This window comes from Aspergillus niger (assembly GCF_000002855.4).
Source record: "Aspergillus niger supercontig An16".
NCBI lineage: Eukaryota > Fungi > Ascomycota > Eurotiomycetes > Eurotiales > Aspergillaceae > Aspergillus > Aspergillus niger.
Window position 1 is genome coordinate 684,091 of NT_166531.1, and position 11,134 is coordinate 695,224.

The window sequence follows — 11,134 nt, forward strand, 5'->3', positions numbered from 1 at the left end:
CCGCCTTTGAGGCTGAGATGGCCAAGATTCTGGATGCTTCCAGGAATATACAAGAAAATGGCACTTCTGAAGAGCCTTCAGCTCCGGCTCAGGAGCCAGCGGGAACCGCAAGGGGCAGGACTCCAAATCCCGCGGATGCATTCACTCTTGCGATGCAGAACCTGCTTAGCGGAGCCGAGTTGCTCAGTTCTGGGGTGAGATCAAGTATACCCGAGATTGAACGGCAACTGGAGAACGCCCAGAGGGCCCTTCCTGGAAATGTCGGGTCCTCGGTACAAGGTGCTCTTGCGAGTTTGGAAGCCCAGTTGAGACAGCTTACCGGCTCTATCAACCACACGGTTGGTGGCGTGTCGACAGGAAACATTCTCCAAGGTGAAATCCCCACAGCCACTGGCACCGTAGACAGTCTGCGTGCAATGGCGTCGGAACTTGGAAATGTAGGGCATACCTTGTTCGAAGCGTTCGAGTCGGAGTTTGGGTGCACTCGAACCGGCGGCCAACCACAATCTTCCTCCGAACAATGTCCAGATGGCCTCCGTCCCGACCATGCTGAACCTCCCAGACCGTCTGATGCCACTGCAGTTAATAGTGTGGTTCCCGACGTGGTAGATCAGTCAACCCAGGATCGGGATCTTGGAAGCCACGAGACCCAATCCGGAGAGAAAGAGCTAGGGTCGGAATCAGACTCCAAAAATGGCACCAAGAAAGCTGCAGAGGCGGACGGTCCGGCTCGGCCAGGCGGCCCTAACCAGGCGCAGCCAGATGCATCTTCATACGTGCCTCATGCCCCTCGTGGACGTCACGGCCCTTTTCCTTTCACACCCTACTTTCAACCACCACCCCCTCCTCCACCGCATCCTCATCCCCATCACCATTATCCGCCTCCGCCTCCACCACCTCCTCACCATCCTCCTTTCTTTGGTCCGCCTCCTCATCACTTCCACCAGCCCTTCCCAGTTCCACATCCGCCGCCTTTCTGGCCGACACCCGAAAGTTTGAGTCATCCTCACTTCCCTGCTGGGCCTCAGGTTCATCATCCACAACCCACGAGTACCCATGCACATCCCTCCCAACACGCGGCCCGGCATTATAACCAATGTCGTCGTAGCCGTGGTCCCACTAGTCATCAACATGTTCATGAACAAGGCCGTGGTGGAACCAATGATGTGCCATCATCTGGCCGAGATGCCACATCGACAGAAACACAAAGCCCCACTAACACATCATTGTTCGTCGGAAATGTGGGCTTCAATGTTAGCGAGAAGATGATCCGCGACGTTTTCGCCTCCAGGGGTTTTCTAGTAGATGTACATTTGCCTCTTGATGTCGGGACCGAAAAGCACGCTGGATTTGGCTACTTGTTCTTCCCATCTGTCCCTGCGGCAAAGGCGGCCCTGGAGGCCTTGCAGGGTACGCATATTGATGGCCACGCAATTAACCTGGAGTTCAGTGACCAGACCCCGGTCATTAAACTGCACCCTGAGGAACCTTCTCCTCAAGCAACATCAGACAGTCCCATGCCTGTTGTTAGTGATCGGAAGTCCAATCCATATGAACTTCAAGGGTCTACAGCTACACCCGCCAAGTTGGAGAAGGCTTCACTTGGTAGCCAAGATGGATCCAAATCGCCCAGCGGTAAACGTGCCGCCCCTTTGACCGTGGCGGACTTGTGTTCCAATGATAATCGCAATCCGGGCAACGCAGCGTCTGCCAATAGTCTGGAAGACTCATCGTTGGGGGATTCCACGCGGCTGAATTCACTCTACCCGTCCCTCTTGCCTGAAGGTGTCCCGAAGTCGGGGCCTTCTGAGCCTGTTAGTCCTGCGTTTGATCGGATCCCCGAACTTACGCGTGAATTGGAAGAGTGCCGCTTTCCCCCAGTCTCACAGCTCGAAGCGCACTTTTTGGCCGAGCAGCAGAAGGAAGCGGCTTCATCCAACGTACAGACGAGGTCTGTCGGTAAAGCACCAGAAGCTAAGAATCTGAACGGCAATGCGGCGCTGCAGGGGCTTCCCGGCGCATATCCGCAGGAGGTCCGTGGGGACTCGTCGACACGACCTGGACAGTTCTCAGGAACCCGTAATCTGCATGGTGCACATGACAATGGGGAATCATCTTTTGGCCCTCGCCGCCATGTTAGACGTTGGAAGAGCCAGCGACCCCGCTCTGCTTGGCAAGATGATTTCTTGGGGTGGGACGCCCCTCGCGGCATGTTTGGCGGGAGACCGGAAGGTCGTCATCGTCACCGCGGTGGACGTCGCAACAGTTTTGAAAGCCCTTTATCCGAGACTCAAGTAGCGAATCCCAATGTCAGACAACGCGAAATTGATGACTGCGTCTCTACCTTGGTGAGCTTGGGATATGGAGGAGCCAGCGACGGTGGCCATCAACGAATAGCGATTTATGCTGCGGCTGCGGACGGCAGGGTATCGGATGCGATTGAGATGATCGAGGAAGAACGCAAGGCATACGAACAACAAGGATCGACGATGTGATGACCAACGTGGTAATAGTACTCTTTTTTCTTACAATTTGATATGGCCCAGACTCGTTGTGATCCCAAGTAGCTGTGGACTTCGCGGTCTGTTTTGAGACTGATATTGCTGGAACGCGTGTGCTTCGGGCGGAATACTCTACATATTCCCTACTCCATCACTAAATGAGAAAAGTGAGAATATCTATTCGTACATTGCTTTACGTAGAGCTCCTCGTAGCTGTCCGGCGCACGTAACAGCACAGAAGATCTGCGATAACTGAGCGGCTTATCGCGTGCGGCTTTGCGGAGCTGAATCATCGATCGGCCCGGCGCACTTCTTCCACGCCGGTGCACACCCGCGATTCTTTCTCCAATCTATCTTTCTGGCCCGCGCGACTTCTTCCCATTGATCTGAAGAAATGCTGACATGGCGGCGGACCTTCGCCACATCGGTCGCGCGACTGAACAATAGGCCAGCAGCAAGAAGCGCCGGCTCCACGCTTCTCCGCTGCGCTCAGGTCCTCGAGCAGAGCCAGAAGGGATCTAGTCTGGAGGACCAGGAGATCCAGTTGAACGGGTTCATCCGCTCAGTTCGCAAGCAGAAGCGTTTTGCTTTTGCAGAGATCTCCGATGGCTCGACAGTCAAGCCTTTGCAGGCTATCCTGAACCCCTCCCAGGCTGCCGAGTACGTGCTCCGCGGTCCCGAATTCTTTCACTCAGGAACCTAGATACTAACTTAGACTCGCACGCTCTCAAGACTATCTACCGGAACAGCTGTCGAAATCTCGGGAGTATGGAAGGCATGTCCACCAGGCAAGGAGCAGACACATGAGCTGCAGGCTACCTCTGTCAACATCGTGGGCAAAACAGACCCCGAGGTAGGAACCCCTCGTCCTCAATTGCAGACGTATACTAACTCACGATTATCATTTAGACCTACCCTATCCAAAAGAAATACCACAGTCCCGAATTCCTCCGTCAGATCCCCCACTTACGCATTCGCACGCCCTTCAATTCCCTCCTCTCCCGATTCAGATCCGAATGCCTATACCAACTCGGAAATGTGTTTCGGCACGCCCCCAACGGCGGCTTCGTTCAGGTGCACCCGCCGCTAATCACATCGTCGGACTGCGAAGGAGCCGGAGAAACTTTCACAGTGCTACCGCGTGAGGCAGTAGGGACGACGCCAGCCGATGGCGACCACTTCTTCCGCGCACCCAAGTACCTCACGGTATCATCACAGCTGCATCTGGAAGCATACGCGGCGGAGCTAGGAAACGTATGGACCATGTCACCCATGTTCCGGGCGGAGAAGAGCGACACACCGCGCCACCTCAGCGAGTTTTACATGTTAGAGGCAGAGGCAAACTTCATGGATAACCTGGACACCCTCACAGACCTTGTCGAGTACCTTCTCCGCGACCTAACCCGTCGCCTCTACGACACCCCCATCGGACAGGAAATCCTCACCACAAAACGCCCCGGCGAATCCAACTCGGAGGAATTAGCAACAGCAACAGACCCTGCTGACCTTCGCCAACGGTGGCAGGACATGATCGACGGGCCCAAATGGCGACGCATGACGTACACGGAAGCGATCGAGCTCCTTCAAGACGCCGTCGCCAAGGACTCCGCCACCTTCGAGTACCCTCCAACGTGGGAGGGCGGCCTCCAACTCGAACACGAGAAATACATCGTTGACGTGCTCAACCACGGGCACCCGGTCTTCGTAACCGACTACCCCAAGCCAATCAAACCCTTCTACATGGCCCCTTCGCACGCATCAGCGGCCACCACCCACGGTGAAACAGTCGCCTGCTTTGACCTTCTCCTACCAGAGGTCAGCGAAGTAGCAGGCGGTTCACTCCGCGAGCACCGCCTCCCGGAGATCATCCAGAACATGCGCCAGCACGGTTTGATTAAGAACCTCGCCGCATCAGGTGACGGCACTGACCCAGCTACGCCCACCTTCCAACAAGCAGAAGAGCTGTACCCTCATCTCCTTCCCGGCGAAGACCTAGGCCATCTCCAGTGGTACGCTGACCTCCGTCGATGGGGTACCGCACCGCACGGAGGCTTCGGACTCGGGTTCGATCGCTTCCTGGGCTATTTGGCGGGCGTGTCCAGTGTTAGAGACATTGTTGCGTTCCCTAGATACTTCGGTCGGGCGGATTGCTAGATCAGGATGAGACAAGACGAGACACATGTAAATTATCACTCACCATTAACTCGAAAAAATGTATTATAGGTTCTAAAATCTCACATTGTAATATACATCACCAACGTCTATCTACCAACCAATGTAAGTAATGAACAACGACCAACAATCACATAAGCATAAGCATAAGCATAGTAAGCAACTAAGCAATCAAACAGCAAACATCCACAAACCACACACATTCCCAGAAACTTAGCACAGCCAATCATACTTTTAAGCCTAGATGATATTAAGTAACTTAATGGCACATATCATCACCTCACCCACACCTCCCAACCAAACAACAACCAACCAAAAAGATACTTACTTACCTACTTAGTTAACTATCCATCCATATTGGGCAAGTATTTCGTTCCGTCACAGCCCCCTCCCTTCCTCCCTCTCAAACAGACGACGGAAACTAGAACATGCATTAGTTAGAATACTACTGTAAGTAAGCACCAAGCCACAATAGACTAACCGTAAACAATAACCTAAGATATGATGATATTTTACTTACCAGTAACTAGTAGATAGGGGTCACAACAAAAATGGGCCGAGTAAGCACTACGGAAACTAACTACATACCCTGGGGCGGGAAGTACTTATATCGGGGGTTTATTATTACCTATCATGTAACCAAATGGCTCGCTAGAGATTTATATTGATTGAATGTGTAGTACTACTGCTGTGTGTAGTAGGTATATACTTGGTATCGGCAAACGAGATTGAAATGACTCTACTACTACTCCTCTGTATCAGTTTATCCATATAGGAATGAATAGGAATGACTAATTAAACCAGTAGTACTAAGTTCTAGGTGGTTTAGTACTACGTAGTAGCGAAATGAATAGTGAGATCAGTACTAACGAATGGTACTACTACTATTATTACTTGGTAGCATAAGACCGAACCGGATAAGATATATTCCTCCTTCATTTAGAATACTTTATTTTATTTATTTTGTTTTCTGGTAGGTAGTTTGATACAGGAGATATAAGTTGTATCATAGTATAAGAACTAGTAGGTGCTACAATGTTAGTACTAGTATATAAACTAGGGACGTGTGGAAATTAGTGGGCTTTATGTTATGCATGGCTCCAGACCGTGCTTGTGCCTAGTCGTTATGCATGCATCTAATGTATTGTATTTCTTTCATCGGATACGATGGTAGTATGTGAAACATTACTCAATACGACTAGTTCGAGGTAGATGCTTAAGAGGCTTATTATAGATTCAGGGGATGGCAGGGACGGCCGTTGTAGCCAAGTCAATAGACAGTAGATAGGGGTTAGAAGTATATACGCAATGTGGGTACATGTAGAAAAGTGTAGCTGCCAAGCAGAGTCTATCTGATCATTCCCGCTTAGTAATTTATCTGATTCGATTGAGTATACGTAGTAAAGTTAGACTAGGGGTTAGTTAGTTGGGTAAATAGTAGTGGTCTATGTAGTGTCCGGCAATAGCAACGGATCTCGCAGCAACCGGAGCATATCTTCACTCCGGAGATGAATCTGCACATCCACGCCATGTTCCGTCCAAGCCGACGGAGCACGGCAGTCCCTGACCTCCGACTCCCGACCGGATGGCGACGGCGACGGCGGCGGCGGTGCTTCTTTAATCAAGACGAGGCCATCCAGATTGGCGAGAATACCATCCGCGTAGCGAGCCGAGGAGGAGGAAAGTGGACCCAAGCCGAAATCCACATCATACAGCCCTGCGCACGCCCACGTCGTCACCATAACGTGCCGAGAACCCAGAAATCCCTGCCAAATGCGCTGCGGAGACGTTTCGTACGCCAGACGGTGGAGATGGGCAGCCAAGCGGGCCGGATGATTCTTCAGCTGAAGAAGAGTTTGGCGGATGCGGTGCGCGATGGGCGGAAGTACGGCAGTTTCATTGCCGTCCGAGTTTGCAGTCGTCGTCAGTTCCGCCCCAGCCATCTCCACATTAACCATCACGGAAAGCGACCCCATAAAAGCATCGCTCAGATGAAACGCCGGTCGGCACCCGTACGCCAGGTCGCAGTGGACCGGCCCGAGCTCGTGTTGCATCTTCCGAGCTCGGTTGATGCTCGACCATATATGTGCCAGAATGGCATCGTGTCGACTCAGTTGGCTGGTCTGGGTGGTCGTGGAGGACGCGTTGTTGGCTTGCTTCCAGATCTTCTTTACCTGCTCGCGACTCAGGTGCACGATGTAATGAGACACAGACGCTTTTGTGTCCCATTCTGACCATGGTATTGGTTTCCCCGCTGGGGGAATGTCCTGGTTCCGGAAAGCTTCCGGGATGCGTGTTTTCAGAGAAGAGTCAGAGGGCACATTCCACCAGTCATAGCGATGAAACGGTAGGCTCTCTGTCTGTTCGATGATTGACTCGTCCGGCGTAGCAGCATTGATGTCCCCTGCTGCTGCGCCATCGAGTCGCGCCGGTTCAAATAAAGGTTTCAACACTGGCGGAGGCTCGCTTAGTAATGCAGAGCGGCTAACACTTGCCCAGTCTTTGACGAAGTAAACCAACGACTGCGCATCCGCTAAAGGGTGGGCTATCTTGACTGCAAGGGCAAACCCTCCGCAGGCCAGTTCCGTGACCTGAACGGCCATGACCGGCGGAGGAATATCTGCATTGTCGACAACAGGTTGTTTAAGCGGATTCGCTAAGCAAGTCTTCGGGACAAACTTCGACAAGGCCACCTTTTCTTGATTCCAGAGAGGCTGAGATGTCGTCCGAGAGGAAGGACAGAGATCATTGAGGGTATCAAATGCACGTGCAGTGACGAATTCAACGCCTGGGTCAGCTCGCGTGCCATATTGGACATACACCCGACCAAAGCGGCGCGCATGAGGCGCCAGGCGATCTCGATCAGCGAACGCAGGGCCATCCACCGAGTCAACAGCCTTTATCAACCCACACCATTGTGGATAAGCATCCAGCGTGACCCTGAGAGATTGACGAAGTTGGTTCACTAGATTGCCGCGGTTTTGCTGCTCACATTCAAAGAGCCAAACGGCACTTGCATCCGAGAAATCTACCGTGGTGGCATCCAGCAAAGACAAGGCATCAATGCGATCCGAGTTAGCTTCCTTGTTTGGAAACAGTCTCTCAGAATCCAAGATCGACAGATCAGGGGTTGACATCGGAGGCGTGGTATCGAGCAAAATAGCCCTTCAATCACTGCCAGAAAAACAAGGTAAAGAGGGTTGACTTTTCGGTAGATGGCTGACCTGGCTGACAGCCAACACCAATCCTATATGTAAGTGTAGAGGAGCAGCATGTTTTTCGTATCGTCCCGTCCCTTCATGGCTGTAGAGAACAGCATCATTATGGCTCATGGCCAAACTTCTCCAGATAGTGTAAGTAGTTCCTGACAAACTAACTGAGTAAGTAGAGATAAGCCCATCAGTGTATATCCCTGTCATCGTGAGTCATTGTATAGAACGGGCACCGCAAGAGGTTTGGTTTGGCCAAGCGCCCAAGGAGACACACTCCTCATTCGTGGGAGTGCTCGAAACTTCATTTGGTGGCTTGAAGGCCATCAATCCAGGGCAGTAGTTCCGGCGCCAGCAACGGCGGACCGGCGTTCCAGCTTTTTAATTAGTTACCTATTTATCGAATGACTTGGTGTGGAGTTGGCAAAGTTAAGACGATGGCGGCACTAAGTATAACCCACCATGGTGATAGCTCTTAGTCAATTGTGTGATAAGTCTAATGATCACATACTGTTCTCAAGTTATTGGATGGCTTGTATGGAATGTATCACCAAGATTGATTGTTTGTTTGTGGGTAGGTAGCATGAATGGTAGATTATTGGCACGTGAACGAGCTGGATTACGCATGAAAGCGGCGGTAATAGCGGTGAGATACTGCCATGGCTGGCTCGGCTGGTGTGATCTCACGTGTCAAGCTTACAATACCACCGCGTACTGTCATATATTACGCAGGTGTGTAAGGAATCAAAGACAAGAAAATGAAAGAAACGCCCAGCAACTCAAATTAGCTCAAAGCAGGCATCATCGTCAAAGGAGAGGGGCCAAACAACCTTGGCCCCATCTGATGGATCATGGAACGACTGACTATCTCTCTGTCTACGGTGAACTTTGTGTCTTCGGCAGCCGACATGAACACTCTCACATAGTGAGTACACGCACACAGGGTGGGCTCAGCTCGACATTATCTGCGCAAAGTGGATCTCTATCGGACTATCCGGAAGATACATGTTCTTTTCCGCGCAGAAGTTCATTCCTTCTTCGTCGATGATTCGGTTTCTGGAAGGTCACCGCGATTCCCACACGTCCCAGGGATGTGGCGGATGACAGGATTCGGGAGCTGCGGATAGGCGTGTGAAACACGTCCACACCCTCAGCACCAGTCGGGTCCCCTTTCAATCGAAATCCGTTGCCTAGTGCTCCGTACCCAGGGATCAGGAACATAAGGGAACTGAGGAGGGGGGAGCCTAACTAACCGACCTACCTGGGCGCTGGATTCTGGATGGGGTCCACACCGAACGGATACTTTATTCCCTCCAAGCTGCGGTCTGGGCGGAGCCTCGCTACGCCGGTTGCCCAAATCAGGATGGCAGTGATCCACTTGGTTTACGATGGTTGCGAGAGAAAAGGGTCGTCGGGCGGTTTCAGGCGGAAGCTTTATTGGGCTGAACAGGCGAAATGACTGGATGGGTCGTTTAATATCGGCACGAGACAGCGCTGAACAGGGTCAGCATCCATCGTGGGGAGGGTCCGTTCGAATTAAGGGTGCCCCAGTTTGGGAAGAAAGTTACTAATATACTTTAATAAAAGGAGTAATGGTCAAGTAAGCGTTGGAAACCAAAGAGTTGAGAGACGGGGAGGAAGGAATCAATGGCTGATGGGCTTTAATCCTGCTGAGCACTTAGTAGGTAGCAGTATTTTTCCCTGTAGTCAAACTGCGGAGGAATACCACGCGGGGGGGCGAATGCCAAGTTGCCAACCTTACTGGTGTTAAGCATATTCTCTCGGCCTTTGTCCGGCGCCAGACCAGCAGGGCACTATTTCGGAGTATGAGCGTAAAAACTGACATGGATGGAACGACTGACGATCGATCCTATGGCCCTTCTTGCCTAGACTGGGGACCGTGGATCGCCTACGCGACCTTCGCTCGTATCGGCTGGCTTGCTCGGCAACTTGACTCAGATGAGGACACCTGTACTTCTTCCAGCTCTTCGCTCTTCCTTTGGTTTTACGCCCTCAAACCCGACGCACACCAGAGTGTGCCCATTACATAATCGGTCCGGTATTTCCGTGGAGACCGGATTCAGATTAAAAAAGGCAGGTCGGCTGCCATGGCCGAATCCCGGACAAAAAGGGTGAAGGATGCGAGAGTCATTAAAAATAGCCCCCAGTAAATTTGCAGTGGCTCAGCGGCATCAGATGGATGGATGATGGCCACGACGGAGCCAGCCGCCAGTCTCCCTTGCCATATCTGATATGACACAGACTACAAATTGCATCCAGTTTTAGGCTGATTTTCAATACCCCATGAGGGGAGGGGGTGTGTGCAAGTAAGTAAGTAACCTAAGTATGTAAGACGATGAACTCCTGCTGGGGGGGGAGGGAAGGAGAAAGGGTGTGTGTGAATGGATGGAAGGATCAGTTGCTGTGCTCGGGAAAATACTAACTAGGTAATTCAGTAGATAGGACATTGTTACTTAATTACATACACCACACGCCAGACAAGACACACTAGGCTAAAGACCAGACCACAGGGCCAGACAGGCTAAGCCTTGGCTATCTTGTAATCGAGGGTCCAGTCGGAAAACTCGTGTTACATCGACTTGCTGGACCAAAACGAAGTAGTCAGCGGGGATGGCTTGGCTCTGCAGCGCTTTGACGCTTGGGCCTGGTCAGGGATAGCGATCCTCGGCTACAGAGGTCTGATACGCTGCCACGGAGGCGGCCAATTAGTCAAATCGCTCATGGAAATCTCCCAATCTGGAAATTCATCTCCATTCGCGTGGCGGATGGAGAGCGACAAGGAAGAGGAGGAGGGGGGAGGGGGGAGAGACCTTCACACTAACTAAGCAATAGTCGCCCGACTAGGGCTGCAACGGTGGGCGCCTAGAGCACGCTTGGTTTGGAGTTATTGAAGTAAGCCAGCCATTTATGCTCATTCTTTCTTCGTCTTGGCTTATCAGCCTTGGGCTTGGGGCTTGGGGCTTGTGTCTTGGGGAAAGGAAAACCAAGTGCGCACAGCTCGGATAGTCTGATTGTGTCCCTTGTCTGTAAGTCAAAAAAGTAACTAGGCAGTAGGCACACACCCTTATCTTCTCCGTACCTTAACCTAATTCGAACAGGCTATGATCGATCATTCATGCAACTTGAGAGGGAAGGAGGAGGAGGGGGGAAAGATCTCCATCAGCAATGTCTGTGTCGGGTAGTTGATCTGCGAGTGCGACGATGAAAGTAGGCTTACAGACATGGCAGTAC

General features: G+C 51.9%; 4 protein-coding genes across 4 annotated transcripts; 3 read left to right on the forward strand and 1 right to left on the reverse strand.

Moving 5' to 3' along the window:
• Positions 1-416: 416 nt before the first annotated feature.
• On the forward strand, positions 417-2,495 carry An16g03120 (uncharacterized protein; the record flags this gene model as incomplete). Its single annotated transcript, XM_059745020.1, has 1 exon — positions 417-2,495. The coding sequence occupies one exon, from the start codon at positions 417-419 to the stop codon at positions 2,493-2,495; it is 2,079 nt and encodes a 692-aa protein (XP_059605614.1).
• Positions 2,496-2,895: 400 nt separating this feature from the next.
• Positions 2,896-4,655, forward strand: An16g03130 (uncharacterized protein; the record flags this gene model as incomplete). The annotated part of the gene is made up of 4 exons (XM_059745021.1): positions 2,896-3,161; positions 3,234-3,354; positions 3,411-4,389; positions 4,492-4,655. 4 exons carry the CDS (start codon positions 2,896-2,898, stop codon positions 4,653-4,655), a joined length of 1,530 nt encoding a protein of 509 aa, XP_059605615.1.
• A 1,463-nt stretch (positions 4,656-6,118) lies between these two features.
• Positions 6,119-8,092, reverse strand: An16g03140 (uncharacterized protein; the record flags this gene model as incomplete). The annotated part of the gene is made up of 2 exons (XM_001397589.3): positions 6,119-7,756; positions 7,898-8,092. 2 exons carry the CDS (start codon positions 8,090-8,092, stop codon positions 6,119-6,121), a joined length of 1,833 nt encoding a protein of 610 aa, XP_001397626.3.
• A 252-nt stretch (positions 8,093-8,344) lies between these two features.
• An16g03150 (hypothetical protein) lies at positions 8,345-9,933 on the forward strand (the record flags this gene model as incomplete). Its single annotated transcript, XM_059745022.1, has 7 exons — positions 8,345-8,456; positions 8,527-8,614; positions 8,681-8,763; positions 8,826-8,945; positions 9,116-9,205; positions 9,308-9,432; positions 9,568-9,933. The coding sequence occupies 7 exons, from the start codon at positions 8,345-8,347 to the stop codon at positions 9,931-9,933; spliced, it is 984 nt and encodes a 327-aa protein (XP_059605616.1).
• Positions 9,934-11,134: the final 1,201 nt, after the last annotated feature.